Below are 27,866 nucleotides of genomic sequence, written 5' to 3' on the forward strand. Positions count from 1 at the left end.
TTGGTTGGGCAGGTGGGGGAGTTTATTGTACAGTGTTGCAGGTATGCACAGTAGGAATCTGAAGGTGACCACTCCCTGCGGTTTTCCGGTGGCTCGGGACTCTCCCCAATTGTAGCCCCATACTCTTACCCCACCTCCCATTGCAGGCCGCAGCCTTTGGCCCAAGAGCCCTGGCCCCTGCCATCTCATCCCCTTCTGGACAGGGGAGCCTGGATCTGCAGAGCTCTGGCCAGGTATTCCCAGCTCTAGATGGAGAAGGGGGCGTATTTAAATAATCTCACAGAGCTGGAGGGGGAGAAGGGGGAACTGCTGGTCTGAGGGCACTTCTGCCCCAGAATGTCAGTGAGCAAGAGCAGGATGACCGGTCTATCCTGGAAAAGGGACCAAGACCAGGAGCCTCTCTCCCTCCCTCCATCCAGTGTGTCCAGAGGACGGGGAATGGAGAGAAGAGTGGGGGAAGGAGATGTTTATCTGGAGAGGGAGTCCAGGGGGGTAAGTTTGAGATCCAAGGTAAGAAACAGTCGCCCGAACCTTTCAGTCCTGGAGTCTACCTGATCTTCCCCCTCATGGCTTCTTCATTTGGAATTTCTCAAGATGCTCAAGGTAGACTACCAGTCTCTGAACCCCTGCGTCCCCTGCATCCTCAGCTTTAAATCGGTGTCCTCTGGACCAGGGGGCTGTCTGAGAGGGTGGGTGAGCACTGGGCAAGGGAGACAGGGCCCACCCCTGTTGCTCTGGCCTTTTCAGGGCCCCTTGATGGTCCCTGGTTCTGTGAGGCGGGCCGAAGCATAAGCTGAGGCCCCAAGGCAAGCTGCAGGGTCACAGTAGCCGGGGAGCCCCACAGGGCCAGGCAGGCCAGGCCGACCGCCCTCTCCTGGGGCACCCGGTGATCCACGGTCTCCATCTTTGCCATTGATGGCCTGGCCTGGCCGACCAGGAAGTCCTGGGGGAAGGGGAGCATTAGGATCCCATCAAACCCCAATTTAAGCTGTTCTTTGTCCCCAGATTTCCAAGCACTTTTCGGACATCCCATTGCCCAGGGGGGGGGGGAAACTGAGGCTGTGAGCCTTGCCTGGGTAACCTGCTTGGCTAGAAATTAAAGCTCTTACTATAACTGCATTCCATTGCACAGAGGGAGGAAACTGAGGCTGTGGACCCTGCCCGGGTAACCGTGGCTAGAAATTTATCCAGGATTCCTCCTGGACTTGGGCTGATCCTGCCCTGCCCTTTGGACCCACTCCCCACCTGCCATGTCCTCTTTCTTTGGTCCCACCTGACCCCGCTGTCAATTGGACAGAGAAGCCAGGCATCCGGGGGATGAGATGGCTCTCCCACCCTCAGCACTTACCGGGAATTCCTGGAGGCCCTGGCTGTCCTGGATGCCCACGACCCTCATCACCTCGTTCTCCTTTCTCTCCACGTCTCCCTGCCGAGAAAAAAGTTTCTCTGAGCTCATGGACCAGGAAGGAACACGAACAAGACCAGAACCCCGAGGAGAGGTGCAGAGCCCAGGGCCCTGTTTCCCGAGGATGAGGGCTCTCCCTTCCAAGCAAGAAGCCCCAAATGAGCCTCAGAGGAAAGCTTGGAAGGAGAAAGGAGAGAAGGTACTGGGGGAGGCCAGGGAGCACAAGGGAGATCTACACACAGGCCCCCCCCCCCCCCCCCCCCCCCCCCCCCCCCCCCCCCCCCCCCCCCCAAGCTTGGGATAAGTGCAGGACATGTAGCAGCTCTCGGGCCAGCTTCTCTGATTATTACTTACAGTGGGTGGTTATCACCACCCCTCCACCCTCCTTTTAATGTTGTTCAGGCCAAAATGACCCTATACTATAATGGTCTCTACACTATTATTGATCATCTTATTGTCACTATTCTTTTTATAACGCATTTATTAAAGCCCCTATTATATAACATGCACGGGGGCGTTGCATACTGTGCTAGGTGACAGGAATACAGATACAAAAGTGAGACAATTCCTGCCCTCAGGGGGCTTCAATTCTACTATGGGTACAACATGCTTTATAGTAAATGTAGGATACACAAATGAACACATTAGGATTTTGGAAGGTGGACATTAACACCTGGGGAAGTTAGGAAAGACTACTTCTAGTTCCATTTTTTTGGATCTAAGGTTTACAAAATGCTTCTTTCACAGCAACCCTGAGAGAGAGTAGTTAGGTAGGAGAGAGGGAATTCTTATCCTCATTTTATCCACATTTTACAGATGAGGAAACTGAGGCCCCAAAAAGGTCATGACAGAGCCAAGACTGGACCAGTCCAGCTGCTCTCAGTTGGCACAGCGCCTGGCACAAAGCAGGCTGTTGATTGACTAACTCTGTCCAGGACCCTTTCCCACATACCCGCCCCTACCTGTGGCCCTTGGAAGCCCGTCCAAGGTTCCAGTCTGCAGGGTCCTTTTGCTTACCCTTGGGCCCCGTGTTGCCGATCTGTCCCACAGCTCCTATGATACCAGGAATGCCTCGGGGGCCTGGATGTCCATGTGCACCTTGCTTCCCTGGGTATCCAGGAGGGCCTGGGGGACCTGGGGGACCCATTCCCCCTACGCCACCCAAGGCCTCTCGCTTGGCACTCACTGCCACTTCAGCCAGCTGTTCTGGAAAGCAAGGAGAAGAGAAGGGTGGGGAAGCTGGTGCCCGACTCGCCTTGATGTGGATGATGCCCCCAGATACTCAGATCACTGACCCCATGAACAGAAAAAATGGGCCCAAGAGAGGGGCAGAGTCTGCTAGACAAGGCCTTTGCCCAAAGGTACCCAGTCAGAGCCTTCTGAAAGAGAGTTAAATTTTTTCCATTCTCAATTCCTTTTGTCCAAGAAATGTTTTACGTGACCCCGGGCATATAGATACATAAAATAGGTATCTAAATAATTTGCTGATAATAAATCAAAATTCATGACCCCCATTCAGTTAATGACCCCATGTGGGGTCACAAAGCACAACTGAAGAAGCTGGACTATAGACCATTGTGGGAGAGGATGACAGGGATACCTGTCCTTCTGAAGGGCCTCAAGATCCCACTCAGTCATCCCAGGATCAAATCAAATATTGGCGACGTGCCCAGCACACTGTCGGTTGCATTGGGTTCTTGATAAATGCTTGTTTATTCTCCTCCTCCCTCTCACTTACCTTGCATCATCTTCAGCACCACATCCACGATGTGCTGGTCACTGGCATCCCGGCCCTGAAAACCAAGAGCAAAGGAATGGGAATGAGATGCTCCCTTGGTTCCGAAGTTCTCAATCTCAAAGCCCTGGCATCCTCCTGGAAGTCACAAAAGCTGGCACTTCAAGGAAACCTCCTGTCCCCTCCTGCTTCCAGGCAGACCCAGCCCCTCCTCAACCTCTCCTGCACTGAAAAAGCCCCTTCTCCCAGCCCCTGAAGAGACCCCACAGTCTTGTTCTTTTCCAGAGGTTCTTTCCATCTGATGTGAGGGGAGGGCTGCAGGGCAGGGCAAAGAGTACTCCCAGACCAGCCATCTCCTTCCCCACCAGGTACACTCCTCTGGACTGGCCGCCATCTTCTTCCCTCAACTCTCGTCTTCTCCCTCTCTCCTTTTTCCTGCTTTTTATGTGTTGTTTTTCACGTTAGATTTTGAGTTTTTTGAGGGAAAAGGCTGCCTTTCTTTTTCATATTTGTAGCACTAACACTTATCACAGTGTCATGGCTGTTTTTTAATCAATGTTTATTGATCAACTGACTTCAATTTCTCATACCGTAGCTCAAGCCCCAAAGAGATACTGGTGGGGACACTGAAAGATTAGAGATCAGCTGGGATGCAATATTATCCCCAGGATGGGCTTGCAGGATCTAGCCCTTCCTCTCTGGTGATCTCCAAGCACCTCAGAGACAAACTGCCTGCACTTCTCTATTGCTCTCTATGTGAGTTCTTAGAGAAAGACTAGTGGCTTTGTTCTCGGTTTGTCTTATACTCCCAGCCCAAAGATTAGGAGGAAACTCACCGCTACGCCTTGTCTTCCAGGCAGACCTGGGATACCCCTTTCTCCAGTGATCCCTCGAGGCCCTGGAGGTCCTGGGTAACCCTGCACTCCAGGGGCTCCTGCATCCCCTGTGGGACCTGGGAAGCCTGTCTCCCCACGGATGCCTTGCTGTGATGGGGACAAGAAGATGGAGGGGACCATGAGAAGAACAACAAAGTCAGAGTAGGCTTCAATGTGGTCCTTCACTTTTCATTTCCATCCCCAACACTTAACGGAAACAAGGTAAAGAAAAGAGACAGAAAGAGGGAAATGAAGGACTAACGAAGACCCAGAAGTCAATCAGTTGCCTAAAATCATCCTTATTCTATGTGTGACCCTGAACAGGTCACTTACTTCTCTAAACCTGAATTTTCTTATCTGAAAATTATGGTATTTGACTAGATGTTCTCCAGTGCCCCTTCACTCTAAATTCAGAAAGAACATGAAACAAGAATGTCCTATTCAATGTTTAACAACCTGCTTTTTGGGGAGGGGAGAAATGTGTATACAATACACTTTTAAGTTTCATTTGCAATCTAGTCCAGATCTGTAGTGTTTGCCAACTTCTGATGCGTAACTGCTCGTATTCATCATTTAACAACTGACTCTAGTAAGCCATTTTGAGCTGGTGTCAGCACACCCTTATATGCAGCCAAAGGATATTGAGCAGAAGAGGAAAGAAATGAAGAGAAGAGGGCATAAAAAGGAAAAGACAGGGGCAGAGGAGCTGGCAGAATGGGCAGGGAGAGGGTCTGATGGGTACCCACCTGTCCCTTGGGGCCCGGTTCTCCAGACTCTCCCTAAAAAGAAACAAACAAAAAAAACCAGTTTTCAATGGGAGCCATAAGGACACACTCCTGGGGCCATTACCCTAGTCCCCCTACCCCACCAAACACCCTCTTCAGTGTGTGGCTACTGCTTTTGCCATTTTGGACCCCAGGACTGAGATGTGGGTCCCTCCTGCCCTTGGGATCTCTCAGGCACCAACCATATCTTTGGACTCGGGACTCACCTTCTCTCCTTTCTCCCCAGGGAGACCTTCCACACCTGGATCACCCTGTGGAGGAAACACCCAATTAGATGGCAGGGCAGTTGGAGAGGGAATTGGGGCCGAGCTTCCCCTACTCCCACCTCTCCCAGTGGTACCATTTTCCAATATGGCATCCCTGAAAGTGGAGGTGAGCCGGGGGCCTACCTTGGAGCTGCAAGCACTAAAGTAGCGTGCACTAAAGCTCCTCCTGGTGGCAGCTGGAAGTATTGTAGTGAAGAAAACAGAAAAGCACCATTCTAGAGGAATGGGGACCCCTGGCATCACACACAAGGGACTATTAAGATAGCACTCATCACGCTTCTTTTTTACAATTCATAACGTCATTCTTTCATGACCATGAGGTGGGGAGTACAAATATCTCCATAAGTGAATGGTTTAGAGTCACATGGTGAATACATTGGAAGTAGAATATCAACCTCAGGCCAGGGAGATTTTCCCTTCATGCCATGCTGCTAGTGAATATGGTACCCAAAGAGCCCAGGACAGCCATGGTCAAGGAGGAGCACCTCTAACAAGCAGTAAGAGGAGACGGGTCAAGGGCAATGGACCTGGGCTCTTACTGCTCATCACTGACCAGGAAGGCCCTGGGAAAAGGCACAGACTGGGTGAGGGTCTCATGCCCATCCCAAGCCCCCCGCCTCTCCCCTGCTGAGCAGGTACTCACACTACTGCCTCTGGCACCGATCTTCCCTGGGAAGCCCTGTTGGAAAAGGAAAAATGGGGAATGGGTGATCCTAGATCCCATCTCCCCAGCTTCTCTATCATACTTCTCTGGGAGCCCTCCAGAATCTCCTGAGAAGCTCGGACTCCCTCTGTCCCCAGCCTCTCCAGTCTGGGATCCTGACTCCACCCCTGCCCCATCACTTCGTTCCTGGCCTCTGGCTTCCCCATTGTGAACCCACATTCTGGGGCCCATTTGTTACCTTGTTTCCTTTGATGCCTGGCAGACCTTGGGGCCCCGGGATCCCTGGAGGCCCCTGCTCCCCCTTGGCACCCTGAAGGGAAAAGAAAATGAAAGGAATAGGTAAGTCCTAGGCCTGGGCCCGGGTAAAGGCCCATGGTAAGAAGGTCTGGGGTGAGAGTAGAATGAATTCTGGAAGATACCCCCAAGGCCAGGTGTGCCCCCCCCTTCACCCCCCACCCTGGGCTGTGCCCCAGGACTGATGTTACCCCTCCCTTCTCCCTGCTCTGGCCTGGGTAGGGCTCACACACTTACAGCTTTCCCTTGTAGGCCTGGTTGCCCCACGGGGCCTCTCTCGCCTTGGTCCCCCTGAGATGATGGAGCAGAAAGTGTCATTGCCCAAAGGCCCGGCGCTGCCCTGCTGCTCCCTCCCTAACCCAGGAGCAGATGTGGCTCAGGACCCTGCCTGTGGCCAGCTCATCTGTGTTCTCCCAGCAGGAGCAACAGGAGCGCTCTGAGACCGCTCCCTGCACTCTGTCACTGCTCCCCAGACAGCCCTGGGAGGAAGCCGCATAAACGGTGGCCCCATTGTACAGCTGAGAAAGCAGAGCCAGGGGCTTCTGCCGCAGCCCTGTGGCTACTAAGTAGGAGCCCAAACCGCACTCAGATCCTCCGAGGCCCCTCTGGGCTCTCTCTGCTGGGTCTCTCCGGGGAGGGCCTCCCTAAAGACCCCACGGATGGGGGCTTAACCCACTCCCCCTTACCTTCAGCCCTGGGATGCCTTGGGGGCCGACTTCTCCTTGAGGCCCAGGCTCACCCTGGGGGACAGAGGTAGGGGCAGTTAGTACCACAGGGACTGCCCCCCATGTGCTTGGGACAGCCCCCCACTCTGCCTGAGGACAGAGTCCCGCCTGACGGAGTCATACGGAGCTGGAAGGGCCCTTACAGGCTGTTGGGTCCAACTGTCTCATGGTGCAGAGGGGGAAAATGAGTCACCTATATATTAAGTGACTCCTCCAGGTACTGGCCAGCTACTTAAAGCCCAGTAAAGATGGGCAGGTCCTCCTGTCTGCAGAGTCAGCATTCTAGCGACCTCTAGAAAGCCCTTCCGCACTAATCAGCCCATGCTGCTGGAAGCCAGAGCTCGGGGCTGATTTCCCTCCCAGGATCTACTCAGGGCAGGTAATAATACTCCCCCATCCTGACCGTCTGCTTTTATTTGTCTCTTTACTGGTTTATATGTTGTCCCAAAGGGTTGGAAAGGAGTTCATAAATCAGCAAATCCAAACCTCTTCTTACAGAATAGGAAATCAGAAGGGGAAGGATTTATTTAATCTACTTGCCCGAGATCATCTGGGGCAGAGCGAGGTTTAAGGCAAGCCTTCTAAGCCCTGGCTCTGGCACAGCCCCCCTGGGCTCACCAGCCCCCTGCGCCCTAGGATGGGCAGTGCCTGGGCCTGAATGACCTCTTCTGTTCAGGGATAACCTCTGCCTGCTGGGGACAGGGACACGGGCAGGGGCACTCACCGGTTTCCCGGGGGGGCCAGACAATCCTGGGAAGCCCCTCTGGCCAGGCTCACCCTGGAAGAAGCAATCAGAGCAGCTCAGTCCTAAGGCCATTGACCCCACAGCATCCTCCCAGTCCTAGGAATCTTCTGCCTCAGAATCTCCCAGTACTCCCAACCTCTCCCTTCCATTCCCAGAATATCCCCAGTGGGGAGTCCTCTCACCTTGTCTCCCGGCTCCCCTTTAGTCCCTGGCTGACCTGGCAAACCCTGTAGAGAGAAAGGAGCATAAAAGTCTTACTGAAAGGGAGGCTCCAGGCCATCCCCAAAGACACAACCTTGGGCAAGGATCAGTAAGAAGAGAAAAGCCCAGGTCAGAATCTGGAGGGGACCTGAGGGGCCATTCAGACCAACTTCCTCATTTTACAAATTAGGAAACTGAGTTTAGAGAACTTGAGGAACTTGCCTTGCAAATAGTAAGTATCCAAGTTAGGATGTGAACTCAGGTCTTTCTAACTGCAAGTACAGTGCTCTAGGCACTGTATTACTAGGGCTGTTAATAGTGGAGATCGCCAAATTCAGGGGTTCTTAACTTTTTTTGTATCATGGACCCCTCTGGCAGTCCAGTGAAACTTATGGGCCTCTTCTCAGTGCATAAAATAAAATATGTAAGACTGCAAAGAAAACTTATTATAATGAAATTAAAGATCCCCGCTCAGGAGCCAGTTGGACTAAATGCCTCTAAGGTTCCTTCCTCCCACCTCTGAGGGTCCCAATATAGAGCTGCAAAAGGAGATAATGGTCATTTAGTCTCATTTCCCAAGGCCAGAGAGGTTAAGGAACTTGCCCAACATCATATAAGTAACAGAGCCAAGATCTGAACTCAGATCTCTGACTCAATTTCATGGCTCTATTCACAGCTTCCCACTGTGCTTTGAGCATAATCGTATGAAAATGCCCTGGTCGTGTGATTTAGAGGATTTAGTGGAAAGGTTTTGGACCCTAGAATGTCAGACTTCGGAGAGACTTTCAAGGCTGGGAAGGTCCCTGGAACTTAGAGAACTGGAAAGATTTTGGGGGCCCGGTCAGTAAGAGATCCTCATGACCATCCCAACCCATTTCACAGAGGAAAAACTGAGGCTCGAGGCCCAAGCTGGAATGGGGCCCTGTCACAGATACTCACCGCCAGTCCTTGGTGACCGGGGTTTCCGGGCCGCCCAGGCTGTCCGGCACTGCCCTGTGGGATGGAATGGCCACAGATATGACTCTTCTGCTTATAGCCCCTGGCTAGGGGCCCTCCAAGGTGGGGAGGAAGGGTGTTGTGCTTAACGTGGCTGGGCCTGGTCCCCCCTCAAAGCAGCCTCATGAAGGGGAAGGCAGGTGCTGACCCAGGCCCGAGGGACCCTCCCTCTCTATGCCATGGTCCATTCACCCTACCTTCACCCCGGGAATTCCAGGTGTCCCATCCTTGCCATCAATGCCAGGTAGGCCCTGCAGAGGAAGGAAAGGAAAGCATTCCCTATGAGAATGCACACCCTCGAGCAACAGACCTTCTCTTGATCCAACCGCCCTCATTTTACAGGTAGAGAAACTGAGGCACAGTGTGGGGAAGGGACAAAAGCCATACATGGAAACAGCGGCAAAGCTGGGACTAGAGTGCAGGTCTTCTGACCATTTTCTCCTGGCTAAGTCTGGGTTCCTTCTCAGACAGGAGGGGGGGCTCACTGGGTCTGACCCCACCTTCAGAATTCCCCAACTGGAGTACTTACGTTCTCACCCTTGGGTCCCCCACTTCCCTGGGGGCCTGGAACACCTTGACTGCCCTGCAAAAGCCAAGCAGGGAAGAAGTCTTATAACCCCTTCTCTTTCCCCCAGTGCACACCAGGGAGACTCCATGTGACTTCCCATCTCCTCCCAGTGTCCCCGACCTCCTACCCCCACTCTCCTCGGCCTAGGAATGTTTAAAGTCCCTAATCCTGTTAGTTCGGCTGTGGTTTGATGGCATCTGGAGGAAGAAGCATGGCCTGAGGAGCCCTAGCAGGAGGCAGGCCCGGAGTCCTGCGGTCAGGGGCTCCCCGTTTGGTCGCCCACCAGGCCAGAAGAGCTTGAGAAAAGGAGCGCCACCACAGGGGAGGAGCCCCTGGGACCTCAGGGTCCATCCCAGCCTGTGCTGTCCAGCTCGTGCCTGGTACTGATGGTGCCACCCGGCTTCAGGTAGTGACACACAGAACAAGTACAGGTAGCTGCAGTGCATTGTGGGTGCACGCCTGTGTGACGCCCCCCCAGTCAGCTGTGGCAGCTTTCCATTCAGAACAGACTATGTAACGGGTGATCCCTCCCAGAATCCATCTGTGCAGAAGAGGGGTCCTAGATCTCCATCTGGAAGAGACCTCAGAGCAACCCTAGGGCCACTGCCCCCTTTTACAGATGAGGAAACTGAGGTTCATCAAAGTCTGTGGCTTCTTTAGGTCTTGCCAGGGAAACAATTTGTGCTCAGGACTCCAGGCCCTGGAGCCGGTGCTGTTTTCAAATAAAATGCACATGTGTACTCTGTCATCCCCACTGACCACAGGTATCCACAGGGGACACGTGCACAGATCTGTGAGGGGAGGGGGAGGGATCTGTGAGAGGAAGAGGAGGGGGGAGAGTTGGGGAGGTTGGGCGGGGGAGAGAGAGAAACAGACACAGAAAGAGATAGAGACAAAAACAGAAACAGAGAGAGAGATAAAAACAAAAACAAACAGAGAGACACAGAGAGACATAGAGACAGAAACAGAGAGAGATGGAGAGAGGGCAGGAGACACCCAAGAAGCTGCTGACTTACCACATCTCCCTTCTCCCCAGCTCTGCCTGGTGATCCCCGGGGACCCTCCTCACCCTGGAGGCAGAGAAGAACAAAGCTTGTCGGGGGGACCTTGCACAGCCTACAGAGAGGGGCCCAGAGTAGGCAGTGCTGAGCTGTCCCCCCCCTCAGTGGCCCCACTGCCTCCAGCCCTCCCTGTACCAGGTCACCCCCACAAAGCCTCTCCTAGCCAGGGACAGGTGCGAGAGTGGGGAGCTCAGCGTGTCCCCAGGGGCAGGGGGCAAAGGCCAAGATCCGAGGGCCGGCAGTGGGGAGGACTTACGGGCTTCCCAGCGGCACCGATGGACCCAAGCATCCCCTTGTAGCCTTGGGGACCCTAGAGAAGGGAGGGGACACATCACCATCCATTTCATTGACATCAATGTGAGTCTAAAGCTCATGGTTAATAGCAGCATTATCCCAGACATAGGAGAGCAGTTCGGAACTGGAAAGGTCCCCAGAGGTAGCTTCGCCTAATTAGCCCCTCATCTACAGACGAGGAGGTAAAGGCCCATCTAGACATGTTAAGTGAATGTCCCGAGTTCAGGTGAGTGACTGAGCTGGTATTTGAACCCGGGTCCTCTGACCCAACATTCTTTCCATGTGACAGTAGTTTTAAATATTATTTTTGTTGCTGGGGACACTAGCAGCACGCTAGCCTTACTGATTCTGGCATCCTTAGTATTTCTATGGAGAGGGTCACAATCATTGTTAGTGTTACAGACCATGTGTTCCTCAGAGTGGGGGACTCCCAGGCTTTCCCACCAGTGCAAGTGTGAAGGTCCCAACCTGTCTGTGACCCAGGGAGGGGGTTGTGGAAGGGGCGTTTCTGAATATTTTCTATGTGCCAAACAGTTAAGAATTTAATAAATTCTTGTTGAATATTATGTTGCAATAACTTTATTATTCAGTCATTTTCTGTTACGTCCCACTCTTTGTGACCCATTTGGAGTTTTCTTGACAGAGACCCTGCAGGGGCTGGCCATTTCCTCCGCCATCTCTTTTTACAGATGGGGAAACTGAGACAAACAGGGTGAAGTGACTGGCTCTGAGGCTGGATTTGAGCTCAAGTCTTTTTGACTCTAGGCCTGGCACTCTGCATTATGGCGTCACCAGCTGCCCCATGAAACCTCTATTAATATAGAATGATTACTGATATAACCATCTCTCGGTTTCTTCTCACTGGCACAGTTCCCTAAGACACTCCAAACTGCTGAATGATTGATTAGCTGCAATGGGCAAGGAAGTTTTCCCTGTACACCAAAGAAGTACCCAGGAGAGGTGGGCCAAAAAAACCAAAAAAAAAATAATCAGATTATTTTCTCTAACGGTATCATCGCGATTGATAACCCTGATGCTGTTTCCTAGGCTTGTCTCCTGGAGCTCCGAGCAGAATCGGACCAGGCCATACCTGAGGCTGGGGTGTGGATGATCCTGATCACAATTTAAACCACCGAACGTGCCTTAAGTCTGTGCTGAGTCCTGGGCCTACAAGAAGGCCCGGGTGTCTCGGGGCTCTCTGAGCACTTACCATCTCTCCTTTGGCTCCATCTACGCCTGGGTAGCCCCTGACGCCCGGGGGGCCCTGTGAAGAAAGAAGGACACAGAGGATGGGCTCACGCTGACTTCTCTGAGCTGCATCTTCCCGGTCTCATTCCCCAGAGGAGCTGCCAGTCCCTGCCCTGGGCACCTACCAGTCTCCTGCCCCTTGTGCCAAACCCCAGCCACGGTGGGCACAGACTGCCGAACTGAGCCCCTGGGGAAAGATCCTGAAGGTCGTCCTAGTGCGAGTTAGCGCTGCAGGGACCAGGGATAACCTAACTCAGTGCTCTTGTGTTACAGGAGGGGAAGCTGAGGCTCAGAGCCATCGAGTTGTCTCAGGCACGCAGCCAAACTAGGACGATCAAACCCACGGAGGGAGCCCGGGCTCCTTTTACCCAGGTGGGCCCTGATTCTAGGGTCTCTAAGCACGGGAATGGCCAGGAGGGTCCCACCAGTGTCCTAGACAGAAGAAAGAGGAGGAGGAATACATTACCGGAGGGCCAGGAATTCCCTGCTCACCGGAGGCACCCACATCTCCTTTGGGACCCTAGAGGATGGAAGGCGGATGTCAGGACCTGAGGATCACAGTCCGTCAGTCCAGGAAAGGAAGAAGAAGAGATGCAGATCGCAGAGTCCACTCTCAGGGAGCCCAGGAATCAGGGAGGAGTTTCCACATCTAAGCCCCTCATTATCCTTTCCCCTCCCTCCTCTGGGCCCTTCCTCCCATCTCTGCCCTTACCCCATTACCTCTCCATCAGCCCCAGCAGCATGAGCTCTCTCTGTCCCCCAAAAAGAGATACTCAAGGACTCCCAAACTTACTGGCTTCCCTTGTCTGCCTGGCTCTCCCAGGGGTCCCCGGCGGCCTGGATGTCCCTAAAGAGAGAGAAGGAAGTTTAATCTGCATTCTTCAGCACCAGACTCTATCCCATAATTCCCGGACCTCGAATATTACTGGGTTTCCATTGCTTCCAATGAGCTCTACTGAGCCCCATGTCCCCAAATCCAGCTAAGCCCCTTCTGGACTCACCTTCACCCCCTGCAGCCCCTGTGGCCCCTTCACACCAGCTGGGCAGTTGGTCGGACACTGAAATGTAAATATGGGGTATTTATTCGTGGCCAGATCCAAATTCTAGCTTGGTGAGGATGGGCAGGGCGGGAAGTCCATTAGCATGGTGTGAGGCTCGTTCTTCCAAAGCCCTCACTTGTATTCCCTCTTTTGGGGTATTCTTGGCCCCAGGACTAGCTTGTCCCTCCCCTCCTTTCCCTGGACCCCATCACCCCCTCAGAACAGCCAGACAGCACTTCCTCTGGCCAAAGGTGCTTTCTGTACAGCCCCTGTCTCCCTGTCCACAGACCCATTCCGCAGGGGGTCCTTAATGACCTGGCTAATTGGTCCCACGCCAGGACTTACCAGGAAGTCAGCACTGCCTTCAAGGCCCTGGATGGTCCCAGGACGGCCCTGAAAGAGCAATCTGAGGTGAGGTTGGGGGAGGCAGATAGCCACAGTATCAGGAACAGAGCTGGGTCCCCCTATACCCCGACTCTGGAGAGGTGGCTGGTCTGCTCTGAGCACTTTGGGCAGACACAAACGCCAATGGGAAGAGAGCTCAGACCACACTCCAAAGCGACTTGGCTCCTGCTCCCAGGAAATGCAGCCATGGGAGAAGATTCTGGGGTTCAGGCCCCCCAATCTGATCCTGGTCTCCCCTCAGCCCCACCTCCCATACTGGCGGGTGGACTTTATTACATCCTTCCTGGCCAGTGACTCACCCCTCCTTAGGACATATACCCCATATTCCATCCTGAAGTTCCAAGGAGCCAAATCTGAATCTCTGGTCCCCTGGAGACCCCCATTTCTCAGCCATGATGGTCATACCACCTAGAGTAGTCACTAAGCTGGCTCTAGGGCAGCAGAACCAGGGAAGAGGGCCAGTGGGATTGGGATTCTCCCAACCTCCCTCACGATGGGGCCTGAGAATATGTGGCTGACAGTTCATAGAATCGGTTGTCCAGCCCGTGGTCTCTCTCCCACCCTTACCTCCCGAAGGGAGGCAGACGAAGAATACTCACGGGCTTTCCTGGAGGTCCAGGAGGGCCTGATGGTCCCTCAGGTCCGGGGTCCCCCTGAAAAGAGATGCCAGTGCCAAGTTACAGGCCCCCCCCCGGGACTCCCAGCCTCCACACCTGGAGCTGTAGTAAGAGAAACTTCAGCTAATTCAAGGAGGGGTCTCCCTCCAGGGAGACTGTGCACGCTGCCCCATTTAAAGGGGCTATGGCCATTGTTCTGAAGCAGGGTATTGGCTACAATAAGGCCTCTTATACCCAGGGAGTAGGATGACCCAGTGCAAGCCCTTCCTGAGCAAAGATGCCATGCCCAAGTGATGGGACAACTAATGAGGTGCCCCGGGGGAGTCATCCAGCTGACATTTACCTCTCTGCAGCCTCCCCCTGCCCTGGGTCTGCCTCAGAGGCCAAACCAAACTCATCGACTCCCTCTTTCACTTGGTAACCCCTCAGATATTTGAAGAAAGGTATTGCATCTCCCTTGCATCCCCCCCAACTCCCAGTCTTCTCCAAACAAAATAATCTCAATTCTTGTAATTATCACCTCATTAGGATACGGAAAACCCTAGAAGTGGCTCAGTGACTCACCTTGGGCCCAGGGATGCCAATTTCTCCAGGAAGTCCAACTGGTCCTGGAGGTCCCTTGGGGGAGAAGAGGAAGAAGTATCATAACGGTGGCCCCATTATTTTAGAATTTAGAATATCAAAGTTCTAAGAGACTGTGGATATTTATTCCAATCCTCCCATTTTACAGAGAAAGAAACTGATCTTCAGTGAGAGCTAGTGACCCAAGATTACACAGCAGGTCAGTGAGAGCTGGGATCACATTCTGGTTCTAAGGGCCTTTGTCTTCTTTGACCCCTCCCTCCCCAGGATCCATCTTGTCACTCCCTCATTAAAGGAAGGAAGGAAATAAGCATTTATTAAGCACCAACTACGTGCTAAACACAAACTATGTGCAGAGATATGTTATCTCTGATCCCCACCACAACTCTGTGGGGCAGATGATGTTATTATCCCCATGTTTACATTTGAGAAAACTGAGGCAGGCTTAAGTGATTTGCCCAGGATCACACAGCTAGTAAATGAATTGAAGTAGAATTTTCTGCCTCTAGACCCAGTTCTCTGCCCACTGTACCATCCAACTGCCTCCATGGGAGTGGGTGCTAGGAATCCAAATTCTCTTTACTAGTCTGAACATGTAAATTAACTGTTCCCCAAAGTCTTCTTGTGGTTGTCCAAGCCAAATGGAATTAGTTTTGGGGTTTTCTGCAGCTCTAGTCCTTTTAATTAGGTCAGAGAATTAGTTCATATCCCCCCATGCTGACCTTTGCTTAATCCCTTGCTGCAGTTTGAGCAGGACCTGAAAAGCATCACCACTCAGTCTGTGCTGAGGTTTGCCCTTTGGGTGGGCCAAGGAAAGGCAAAAGTATAGGTAAGTTCACTGTATTTTCTTTTTCTGTGTTATCTGGCACAGTATGAGGCCCAGGGGAAAGCTCAATCAATCAATGATCAATAAAATGTTTGGGATGCAAAAGGTTTACCTGCTAGAATTCTAGTGACATCAGTGGCCAAGTCAGAGAAAAAATGGTGAGAGAGCCATCAGTGGAGATAAATCCAAAATGTTCCTGATTTATCCTATTTCCCTAGTAAAGTGTTTATCCCCTCTCCAATTCTTCTATCTGCCTAAGTGCTCTTCTGTTCACTCTATCCTGCCTCCCCCACCATGCTTCTCCCCAGTTTCTAAAGTCACATGACATTCTAACAGTATCTCTCTTTCCTTTCTCCACCAGAGTATCCAATGAAGCCATCTACATTCAGTGACTTCCTCACTCTGACTTCCAGACTCATTCATAAACTCATACTGTTCTGCAAAGTTCATTGCCAGCGTCCTCCTCAGAATCCTTCTCCTTCTCCACACTGTGGGCCCTTTGCCACCATGGGCCAACTTCTCCATCTGGCTCGTGTCTCCCTCTGGGTTTTCAGTATACCATTCCCTAGTGGATGTCCTCCTATCCATCGGACAACTCCTTCTCAGTCTCCTCTGCCGGTTCATTATCCGTGGCAAACCAACAATCATGTTGGTGTCCCAGAGCTCTCCCTGGCTCTTTTTCTCTGACCTTTCTCTCTGGGTAATTTCTGCTTTCGTGGATTCAATGACTATCTCTCCATAAATATCTCCCAGATCCAAGTATTCATCCTCAGTCTCTTCCCAGAATCCCAGGCCATTATCACAAACTGCCTGTTTGACCTTTCAAACTGGGGATCCTAGAGCCAGCTCAGGCTCAACACATCCAACCCAGAACTCATCCTCGTTCTCCTATCTGTCTTTTCAACTTCTCTGGAATATTACTGAGGTACCACCAGACTTCCAATGACCCACGGTCTCTACTGCAGTATTATTCCTCACTCTCCCTTCTCCAGCCAGTCAATGAGTCTTATTTCTGCCTCCACAACATCACGCCCTGACTCCTCCATTCTCAGCTAGGATCCTAGTGTTAGGATCATGTTAGGATCAGTTAAGACTGATGAAACAGCCTTCAATTTGGTTTCCCTGCCTCATCTCTCCCCACTCCATCCTCACTCAGCTGCCAAAGTAATTTTTCTTAAAGCCCAAGTTTCTTTGAGCATGTCTGGTCCCTATTTAACAAATTCTGGTGACTTTCTATTGCTTCAAGGATCAAATATAAACCTTTGGCCAGCTAGGTGACTCAGTGAATAGTGTCAGGGCTGGGGTCAAGAGGACCTGAGTTCAAATTCAGCCTCAGATACTAGCTATGTGATCCTGGGCAAGTCATTTCACTCTGCTATCTGTAAAATGAACTGAAGAAGGAAATGGCAAACCATTCCAATGTTTTTGCCAAGAACACCCCAAAGGGATCACAAGGAGTCAGATACAAGTAAAATGACCATATCACTAACAAAACCAATGGAAATCCTATGGTCATCTCAATAGATGTCCAAAAAAAGCTTTTGGCAAAATACAGTACCCCTTCTTATTAAAATTACTAGAGAACAGAGGGAAATGAGTAAACAACAGAAGATGACATCTAAGTTTTTGATAATCTGGTTTCACTATGGCGCTCGCTGATCTGCACACCAGTCCATCTCCTGACTCCAACTCTTTGCCAAGGCTGTGCCTCATGCCTGGAGTTCATTCTCCTCTCACCTCTACCACTTGGAAAACCGGTTTCCTTCAAACTCACTCAAGCATCATCTTTGTCAAAAAGTCTTCCTGACCTCCCCTGCAGAACCTGCTCAAGCCCTCCTCTCCCAGTCCTTGGTGTTCATTCTGTATATTCTGCACACGCTTGCATGTTCACACACTGATTCTCCCGTTAGAATGTAGCTCCTTGTGATCAGAACCGGGAGAACCTTGTACATGGTCCACAGTAACGGTAGGATTGTGTGATGATCTGTATGATGGGCATGGCTCTTCTCAGCAATGCAGGCATCCAAGACAGTTCCAATAGACCAGGGCTGGAAAGCCCACATCCAGAGACGGCTCTGGAGACTGAATGTGGATGGAAGCATAGAAGGTTTTCTTTCTCATGGTTTTTCCTGTCGTTCTGATGTTTCTTCCACACCATGACTAATGTGGAAATATGTTTTAAATGGTGTCTAACCCGTGTCAGACTGCTTGCTGTCCTGGGAAGGAGAAAAAATCTAGAGCCCCAAGTCTTACAAAAATGACGGTGGAAAACTATCTACACCACACGGACACGGTGGCGAGGAAAATAAAGCATGTGGGCTCCCTGGAGCCAGACCAGACCTCCCTTTTGTCTTTTTATCTAAAGACAGCTTGCTTAACTAAGCAACAGCTTATCTGCAAGCTGTTGGCTTAGCTTCTGGAGGGGGCTTAATAAATGTCGGTTCACATTTTGGAGAGTAGTTTGGAACTATGCTCAAAAAGTTATCAAACTGTGCATACCCTTTGATCCAGCAGTGTTACTACTGGGATTATATCCCAAAGAGATTATAAAGAAGGGAAAGGGACCTGTATGTGCACGAATGTTTGTGGCAGCCCTTTTTGTAGTGGCTAAAAACTGGAAACTGAATGGATGTCCATCAGTTGGAGAATGGCTGAATAAATTGTGGTATATGAATATTATGGAATATTACTGTTCTGTAAGAAATGACCAACAGGATGATTTCAGAAAGGCCTGGAGAGACTTGCACGAACTGATGCTGAGTGAAATGAGCAGGACCAGGAGATCGTTATATACTTCAACAACAATACTAGATGATGACCAGTTCTGATGGATCAGGCCATCCTCAGCAATGAGATCAACCAAATCATTTCTAATGGAGCAGTAATGAACTGAACCAGCTATGCCCAGAAAAAGAACTCTGGGAGATGACTAAAAACCATTACATTGAATTCCCAATCCCTATATTTATGCCCACCTGCATTTTTGATTTCCTTCACAAGCTAATTGTACAATATTTCAGAGTCTGATTCTTTTTGTACAGCAAAATAACGTTTTGGTCCTGTATACTTACTGTGTATCTAAGTTATATTTTAATATATTTAACATCTACTGGTCATCCTGCCATCTGGGGGAGGGGGTGGGAGAGTAAGAGGTGAAAAATTGGAAGAAGAGGTTTGGCAATTGTTAATGCTGTAAAGTTACCCATGCATATATCCTGTAAATAAAAGGCTATTAAATTAAAAAATAAATAAATAAATGTCGGTTCATCGCTGCCTGCTCCAGCAGGGGTTAAGATTGGGGGAAGAGACAGGGGTGTGAGCCGGTGGCTGGGAGAGGTTCCCTTCTCTATTGACTTTCCTCACTTCCCACTACCCGCCGCCCCTCCCCCCCTCCCCAAGGACTTACCTGAGGTCCTGCAAAGCCAGGGCCCTGTGGGAGAAAAGAGAGACTGGGAATCGCTCTGCTTCTCATCCCCCGCCGTGCCCTCCCCCTCCCGCGGCTCCCTTTCTGCAGGGCTCTCTCCCCAAGAACCCCCCTCCCCCTCCTCCTCCTGTTACCGGGGTTCCTCCCCGAGAGGCCCTGAAAAAGCAGGGCCACAATACTCACCGGCAGACCCGGGGGGCCGGGGAGGCCGGGCTGGCCCTAAAAGCGCAGAGGGACAGAGCGTTAGGGCGACAGGAGTCTGACGTGTGTGTTCTAGAACAGCCCCCCGCATCCCCATCTCAAGCCCTTCCCCTCCCCCCCGCATCCCCATCCCAAGCCCCGCCCCTCCCTCCGCGTCCCCACCCCAAGCCCCGCCCCTCCCCCAGCATCCCCACCCAAGCCCCGCCCCTCCCTCCGCATCCCCACCCAAGCCCCGCCCTCCCCCATCCCACCCCAAGCCCCACCCTCCTCGCGTCCCCATCCCAAGCCCCTCCCCTCCCCCGCATCCCCATCCCAAGCCCCGCCCTCCTAACATCCGATCCCAAGCCCCGCCCCCCGCGTCCCCATCCCAAGCCCCGCCCCCCCGCATCCCCATCCCAAGCCCCGCCCCTCCCTCCGCATCTCGATCCCAAGCCCCGCCCCTCCCCTCCGCATCCCCATCCCAAGCCCCCCCTCCCTCACATCCCCATCCCAAGCCCCCGCCCTCCCTCCATCCCCATCCCAAGCCCCCCCCACATCCCCATCCAAGCCCCGCCCTCCCTCTCCCTCCTCCTCCGAGAGCAGCGCCATCCACTCGCTCACCTTAGCTCCAGGGGTCCCTGAAACCTGGCTCTCCCTTCGCTCCGGTGAGGCCCTGGAGGGAGAAAGCAAGGGCGCGTGTCCGGCCGAGCCCGCCGTCGGACCGGCCTAGACGGTCACCCGCGGGCCCTTCCCAGAAGGGGGGCGGGAAGCGCGGGCGCAGTGTGGTAAGTCAGGTCGCAAAGCCTGGGCCGGACGCGCAGACTGTTATACCCGCCCGTGTGTCCGTATGTGTACAAGTCGTCAACAGCCTTGGGGAGAAAAGCGGGGCCAGTCCCCGTCTCACAGGCAGCAGGCCGAGTCTCAGAGCGCGGACCACCTGAGGCCGCCCAGTCAGTTAGTACGGGGGGAGGGGGGTGAACCAGGCTTCCTGGGCTGGGTTGGGCGCAGCGCCGGGGACACAGTAGGTGCTTAATAAATGCGCGCTGCGCTCTCCCCGCTGCCCCTCCCCCTCTCAAGCCACGCCCTTCTAACCACGTGAGCTCTGGGCCCGCGCCTCAGGGCAGAGAGGAGGGGCCTTCCCGCCCTTTTCCCAGGCGCGGTTACGTGGAGCCTCGAAGGAAGCAGCCCTTTCCTTTCTGTCCGGGCCCGGCGGGCTTCGGGTCCCACGCCGTTCCTGCGCTTCCTGGGACCGTTTGTGGTTGATTGCGGTTTTGCTTCGGGCTTCTCGCGGTTCGGGCGCTTGCGGGCCTCGGGGAGCGCTTCCCGGCGCAGGCCCCCCGCGCCCCGCCGTCTCCTGGCGCTGTGCCCCCGCGGGGCCCGAGGGAGCCGGGCCCGGAGCCCCCAGACACTAAGGCGGCTCAGGGCTGCGCGCAGCCAGGGCGGGATCAGTGCGAGCAAGGCCACCTCGCGTAACGCCGTCGGTGCCGTTTCAGGGTGGGTGATTGGCCGCTGCCCGAGGGATTCCCATAATGAGCGACCCCCTCCCGTCCCCTCCCCCACGCCAAATCTAGAAGTTTCCAGGCCGCCCTTTGCCTTCCTCAGTTACCCAGCGGAGCGGGCCCAAGCCCGGCCCCCGGTGATCGTGCTCTCACAGGCCTTGGAAGACAGGCAGCCGGAGTCTCATTCTCCCCATTTTACAGACGTGAAAACTGAGTTCAGGAGAAGTGCTTTTTCCCCAGTGAATTACAGTCAAGACTAGAATCTAGGACGCCTTCAGCTCATTCCTTTTTGCTAGCAGTGAGGTCTCCGAAACAAACCCGGACTCAGTTGCCAAACAAAACGGAAATCCCCACGACAAAAAGGGCCGTCTATGAAGCAGCTTGCTTTCCTTTTAAATGCAAGCTAAGCTCTGCGATTTCTGTCATAAACTGAGCAAGATGGAGCAGGCCTTAGCTTGGCTCTGATGGAATCAGCTGCCTTTGTTGTTGCACTGTGGGGGGGGGGGGCCTGCTGGCCCTGGCCCAGGTGGCTCTCCCCGCGCTCTCCCCCTCAGCTGCTGCTTCCCAGCTGGAGAAACAACCCGAGTGAGAGGGGTAGGGAAAAGGGGGGCCGGAGTCAGTGCTTGGGGGCTTGTTAGGGAGGCAGAATTTTAACGTGGAAGAACCGCCGACATCCCGGGTTCTAAGGGCCCTCCCGGCTCTGACATCCCGGGTTCTAAAGGCCCTCCCGGCTCTGACATCCCGGGTTCTAAGGGCCCTCCCAGCTCTGATACCCTGAGTTCTAAGGGCCCTCCCAGCTCTGACATCCCATGTTCTAAGGCCCTCCCGGCCCTGGTATTGTGTTCTAAGAATCCTTGAAGTTCAGAATTCCTCTGATTTGGAGATAATGGGTTTGAAAGTATTTTTTAAACTACCACTCATTGTAAGGAGCTATTTTTATTAATAAACTGAGCTGCTAATGTGTGCATTAAAAATTATATCTTCAGCTACATGTATGGAAATTGCTTGCGAGATATTTTTATCTCCAAATTACTCCCTCCCACGGCCCTGCTGCCCAGAATGGCCTCCCAAAGGCCTCCCTCACTGTTAATCAGCATGTGCTGGGAGCTCTGCCAGTATCCATCGTACTACCCACAGTATTAGACAGAATTCTGAAGGCATTGCTCGCTCCATCACTGCCTCCCCCTTGAATTGTACACTACATTATCATGGTAGCCCCTCAGACTTGCAAAGGACTTGGTGCCTTCCTCACTGAACTGTACCTGCACAAGGGATTAGAATCCTTCTGAGCTCACCCTTTCCACTTTGGGTTGGCTCACATTGTCAGGAAATTTTTCTTGATGTTGACATTAAATTTACCTCTCTACAACTTCTACCCATAGTTCCAGTTCTCCCCAAGCAGAACAAGTGGAATTGCTTTTTAAAGGCTTGGAGACAATTACTGTGGATGGTTTACCCTCCCTCCACACTCTCAGTCTTCTTAATCTAAACATCTTTAGCTTTTTCAACTCATCCTCGTATGGTAGGGTCTACAGTCCTTACACCATCCTGGGTTTTCCTTCTGTAGCTGTTCCCGCTCAACAGCATCCTTTCTCAAAGGTCACATCAGGTGGAGGACCATGGAGCTATCATCTCCCTGGATCTGACCTCTGTGGTTCTAATGGGGTCTAAGTGAACATTTTGCACTGCCATGTTGCATTGCCAAGTCGGCTACTATTGACTTGTTGTCCACTAAGAACTAAAACTTAATAAGAGACATCTTTTGGATTATCTGTACCACTTATTCTTTCGTTATCACAGATAAATGAGACATGATTACATGAGAGTCAGGTCTCACAATCTGTCCCCTAGAGAGAACTCAAACCCTGGAAGACCAGGTTCCTAATCCCTTGTCTGGCTGTCCAGCCCCCCACTCCGACCACTGCAGCCTTTCTGGTCAGTACTCACGTCAATCCCTGGCTTCCCATCTGGCCCATTTGGACCCGGCTTTCCTGGGTCACCTTTTTGTCCCTGGGGAACAGACAAGGGGAGAAAAATGAAGTCTGTATACAGTGTGGGTGTGGGGGCAAACACCTAGAACTTCCAATGCAGAGTTGTTGGGGAGCACACTCACCGGAAATCCAGGTTTTCCAGGGGGTCCCTTGTCACCCTACGAGATAAAAACAGATGAGATTCCCTTAGTGGGCACCTGAGGGAGCACAACTGCTGGCAGAGCTGGCACTGGTGAGCCCGAGATGCCTTACAGGGCTGAGGAGGTATCAAGAGAATTGGATTTGAATGTCGCTTCTGGTCTGAGTGGCTTTGAGCAAGTCTATTTCCCTGTGTATGTAAACTGAGGGGGTTAGACCAGATAACCACGTGAGGTATCTTCCAACTCTTAATTTGTGATCCTATGAGACAGGTCTATCATTCCAGTGTTCAATATACAATATTGATTTTTGTACCCATCCCACCAATCACAATCCAGCTTGGATGGAGCCAGAGCAATAAAAGTAGAATTGGGTGTTAGCTAAGTTAATACCTGTTCTATCCTGTGTAAGGAGAAGATGGGTTTGGAAATGTGGGTTAAATCTGTGTAGGCTGGCGGCTTTCAAGATGGGTAGAGGAACTTGAGGCTTTTTTTTGGGGGGGGAACTAAGTTCTAAAAACAGAATTGAGCTCAGTAAGAGGTCAAGAGGCTTCTTTTCTGGACAGTTAGATCTAGTAAGTATTTATTTAATGACAATTACATGTCACACATACTAGATACTGGGGACACATGGACCAAAAAACAGGAGAAAACCCTCCCTCCATTTCTACTCTCAAGGACCTTACATTCTATTGGCCATTTGAACTGAGCTATTTTGTTGTCCACTGGGAACAGCCAACCCTAAAACCCAGTAGGCGACATCTGATTAGCTGCATTACTGATTTCCTTCATTATCCCAAATAAATGAGACATGAATGCCTAGGAGTCAGGGCTCACAGTCTGGGTTTGCTCCCTTGGAGAGAAGAAACAAGGAGAAATATTTTCAGGGAAAATCTGTGATGGAATCCAGGGAAACGTTCTGAAACGTCCAGGGGTTCCCTGAAATCAGGAGTTGGTCTCTACCCTCTGGGAGTTTAAGACTCTGGTGGAAACATAGCATTTCTACTCTTTCTGTTATTGTCTGCTTGTATTTTTGTTTTTTCTTCTCAGGTTATTTTTACCTTCTTTCTAAATCCAATTTTTCTTGTGCAGCAAGATAACAGTATGGATATGTATACATATATTGGATTTAACATATACTTTAACATATTTAACATGTATGAGACTACCTGCCAGCTAGGGGAGGGGGTGGGGGGAAGGAGGGGAAAAGTTGGAACAGAAGTTTTTGCAAGGATCAATGTTGAAAAATTAGCCATGAATATGTTTTGTCAATAAAAAAGCTATAATTTTAAAAAAAAGAAAACTGGGGGGAAAAACATATGATGGAGGAGAAAAGGGGACAAAGGAGGGATTGACTGATGGTGAACAAAAAAATCCAGGGAGGTAAAAGGTACCTGATCTCCTTCAAGAACAATAATAATAATTAATGAGAATAATAATTCTCATTTAGTTTAGAGGTTTATAAGCTTTTTTTTCCTCAGAAAAAGCTGGAGATACAGCTCTTGCTGAGAAACCTGAGGCTCAGAGAGAGACAGAGTCTTTCCTGCAGTATAGGTCTCCAGTTCAGAATTACAGCTACTCTCAAGTTCCAGGCTCTTTCTTCTCTCTCAGGTTTTCCTAGATCCCAGAAGCCACGAAGCCTCTGCCTTCCTTCCAGCTTCCCGGAGGGAGCCAGCTACTGAATGGGCTTGTGTTCTGAATACGGTTCTATAAATAACCCCCACAACCGTCCCCACCATCAGCAGCTGAGGTGGGAGAGGGCGGGGGTATCTGGGACCCTGGCCATCTCATTCTCAGCCAGCTGGGGACCATGCAAGCTTTAACCCGGAGAGGAGTGGATAGCTCCTGGCTAGCCCCAGAACCTATAACATTTTGCTAAATAAAGGTCCTCCTGTGGAGGCAAAGGAAGGAAGGGGGACGTGGCAGACCAGAAGGGACTCTGTTGGAAAGGAGGGTAGAGGGAGGGCATTTGTGAATTGCTCTCCCCGGTCCCCACCTTTGCTGGACACTAGAGCTTTGATGAAATCACGGAGTTGTGGTCCAGCCTGGCGTCCTCTTCTGGTGAATAACCCCCCCCAATCCCCAGGACGCCCCCAGACAAAGTGCCTCTTTGTCCACCTGCCCCTCCTTCTCTATCCCCTCCCCTCCATCTCTAGCTCCTGCCCAGCCCCAGGCTTCCTACTCACGTCAAGGCCGTCTGAGCCTGGCACTCCTGGTGGACCTGGGGGACCGGGGGGCCCTGGTTCTCCTGGCGGGCCTCTCTGGAAATAAACACACACAAAAATTAGTTAGCCGAGAAGCCTGGAAGGGCAGGAGTCTTGAGCCAAGTCGAGGTGGCAGATCCCACTGGATATACCCCAGAAGGGCCTGGAGAGGACCTGGGCATTCTGCTGGGATCCCCCTTCCTGACCCTTCCCAAGGGGAGAGCCTGGAGGGAATCCTCCAGTCAAGGGGCTGGCTCCCACTATGCAGAAGACCCCAGTCTTAGGAGAGCCTGCAGGAATCTGGCCCTTCCCAGGGGCTTTGGAGTCTTTGAGCAGGGCTGGACAACCCCTCGTCAGGTGATAGTGGGGATTCCTTGAGAGCCTCTGAGATCCCTTCCAACTCTCAGGATCTTTGACCCTGTGTTTCTGGATGCCTTCCATAGTCTTGTATAAAGGGAGATGCTACTAAGAAGGTTAAGATGAATGGGCCATAGAGCCAGGTGTAAACAAAAGACTGAGGACGATGGTAAAGACAGAAACAGCCTAGGATGTGCCCAGGAGATGGTTCACAAACATTCATGGGTTCTCCATATACCCTCCTAACCCTATAGGAGCCCCAACTTTGCCTGGGAGATAGGATACCGTGTAAGACATAAAACAGGCTAGGTTAGGATGGAATTGAATCACCAACTGTCAGAGCATCTGGTACAGCTAAATCCTTCCAATGAGAATGGACAACGGTCTCTTTCCAGCTCTACTTCCCTCCATTGTCCATACAAAAAAGGATGCTGACATCCAGGTGACCACTCAGGGTACCAGACCAGAGGGAGGAAGTCAGGACACTCGGTCCCTGATCTTCCTCCCTGTAGTTCTTTGAACCTTGCTGCCTCTCAGAAAGGGCAGCCAGATGGTCTGAGCTGGAAGGGGTTACAGGGCCGTCTCATTCAGTCTCCTGATCTTACAGGAGAAGAAACTGAGGTTAAGAGAAGTAAACATCTTGTTAGCAGAGAGGAGATTTGAAATTAGTTCAAATCAATTTTCTTCTTTGAGGGAAGGCTGGGGAAGCCTAGAATGTTCACCTTGGAAAAGTCTTCTAGATGAATTTTCCCCCAACTTTTACTCTAAGCTCTAGGATTGTCATTTAAGGCTGTGGCATAAATCCTCCAATACAAATCCACACAAGGAGGATTTTGCCCTCCCTTATGGGTTCCTCCTAAGGACAGCCACATATACACTAAGGCCCAAAGGGCCATAGTAGTTTACTGCCCATGACTGACTTTGTGATTCCAATCCCAACATGCTTTGCCCAGCCTGGGCATTGAAATCCTGGGCTTCTGCAGCCTGGAAAATGGCTTCCTTCAGACTAGAAAGAAAGAACTATTCCCCTGCTTCTAGAAGGAAATAGAAAAATAAACAGTCAGAAGACCTAATTTTTGGACAAATCCAGGACCTGTCATGGACTCTCTGAGTGACATTAACTAAGTATCTTTCCCTCTTTGGGCTTCAGTGTTCCCATCTCCACAATGAGGACATTGAGTTAGATGGTGTCTACGCTCCCTTCCCTTTCTAGTAGTCTCTGTTCTAAGATTTCTTCCTGAGGGGTCATGTAGTAGAGAGATTAAAAGTCCAGGCTTGGAAGCAAGAAGACCTTGAGACAAATTGGCCCTTGGACCCTAAGCAAGCTATTCAATTTTCCTTTTTGCTCTAAGACACTGAGTTGTGGATTTTCATCAGTGAAAGGACTTTCTACTCCAGGAATTCATTATATACGATTCATTACACAATTAGGTCATCAAAAAGAAGCCCCTTGCAGCTGCCCATTCTTTCCCAGGTCGCTCCCTGCAGCCCCCACACACCTCAGACTTGAAGTTTTCAAAGCACTTTCCTTATAACTGCTGTGAGGTGAGTGTGGTAATATTAGCCCCATTTTTCTGATGGAGAAACTGATACTTCTATTTATTAAACTGGTACCTTCTAAGCATCCCCAGCCCTAGAGATTGAAATTAACTGTGACTTCTAAACCTGAGCCTCCAGGCTCTGAGAGAGAGGAAGGGAGGGTTCCGGAGAGATCCATGAATGGAGGCTATTGTCCTGGCTGTCCCAGCCTGGCCCAGACACCTTTCCTCCAACCGCTAAACTGCCTGACTCTGGGGGCCCCACATCTGGGATTCCTTTCCTGGACAAGTCTCTCCCTCCCTAGGCTCAGGCTATGGTTGATCAAGAAGTGGGGATGCCTCCACCTTTACCCCCAATCCCCAACCATGAACTGCAGTAACTCCAGAATTTGTCTCTCTGACCTTGTACATAGAAGATGGTCCACAAACATTTGTGGGCTCTACCTAAGCCCAAACCCTCCTAACCCCATGGGGCCCCAACTTTACCTGGCAGAAACTGAAGCCCATAAGAAAGAGGGCAAAGGAAACCTCTCACCCCCAGGCAGAAAGTAGCCCCTCATCCGCAAAATCCCACCCATCGCAGGGAGAAGAATCTCATATTTAATCCTACTCCAAATCTAGTCCTGGGGTACCCTGCTGAACGGGGGGTACTCTGAGGGCTCCATGTTGGGGAGTTTTCAGGGAGGACCCTTAAAAGAGAGACTCCCCTTCTTCCTTCCAGCTTCCAACCTGCACTCCCCAAGCCTCAGTACAAGTTTGCAGGGAGGACGAACAACAGACTCCGCCAGGGCTCCCCCAGACTGCAATGGGGAGTGAAGGAGAAGACTGGGGATCCCCCCCTTCTAAAGATCCCAAAGCCGAGGAGACACTTACAATCTGAGCCAGGGAGAGGCTGAGCGCCTGGAAGAGGACAAACAATCGGAGGCTCCCGACCAGCCCGGCCATGGTGGGGCTTCGCTTCCCCAGGTTCCGCTCTCCGGTTGCCCGTTCCTACAGGGGGAAGGCACTGGGGCTCAGACGGGCAGGGAGAGAAGCTCTCTTCGGCTCTGGCTCTCCCTCCCTGAGCCAGCCCAGGAGGCGGGGCTGGCCGCTGGCATCTCGAGGCGGGAGGGGATTGGCTGAGGTGGGGTCGGTGTCACCTGAGAAGCCCGGGGAGAAGAGGCTATTTGTCTGGATGGCAGGGTGGGGGAGCCTGGCTGGGGGG

The 27,866-nt window shown here is 51.8% G+C and overlaps 1 protein-coding gene across 1 annotated transcript; it reads right to left on the reverse strand.

Moving 5' to 3' along the window:
* Positions 1-27,649, reverse strand: COL9A2 (collagen type IX alpha 2 chain). The gene is given in 33 exon segments (XM_031962265.1): positions 1-943; positions 1,349-1,426; positions 2,423-2,611; positions 3,144-3,198; positions 3,977-4,123; positions 4,762-4,794; positions 5,007-5,051; positions 5,710-5,745; positions 5,969-6,040; positions 6,262-6,315; positions 6,711-6,764; positions 7,474-7,527; positions 7,677-7,721; positions 8,635-8,688; positions 8,889-8,942; positions 9,221-9,274; positions 10,276-10,329; positions 10,577-10,630; positions 11,825-11,878; positions 12,329-12,382; positions 12,656-12,709; positions 12,864-12,920; positions 13,248-13,295; positions 13,907-13,960; positions 14,489-14,542; positions 18,739-18,762; positions 18,940-18,975; positions 19,558-19,579; positions 19,581-19,609; positions 22,383-22,445; positions 22,549-22,584; positions 24,750-24,824; positions 27,536-27,649. Coding segments are annotated over 33 exon segments (2,064 nt in total). The 5' UTR covers positions 27,608-27,649; the 3' UTR covers positions 1-743.
* Between the last annotated feature and the right edge of the window lie 217 nt (positions 27,650-27,866).

Source organism: Sarcophilus harrisii, chromosome 3 (genome assembly GCF_902635505.1).
Source record: "Sarcophilus harrisii chromosome 3, mSarHar1.11, whole genome shotgun sequence".
Lineage (NCBI taxonomy): Eukaryota > Metazoa > Chordata > Mammalia > Dasyuromorphia > Dasyuridae > Sarcophilus > Sarcophilus harrisii.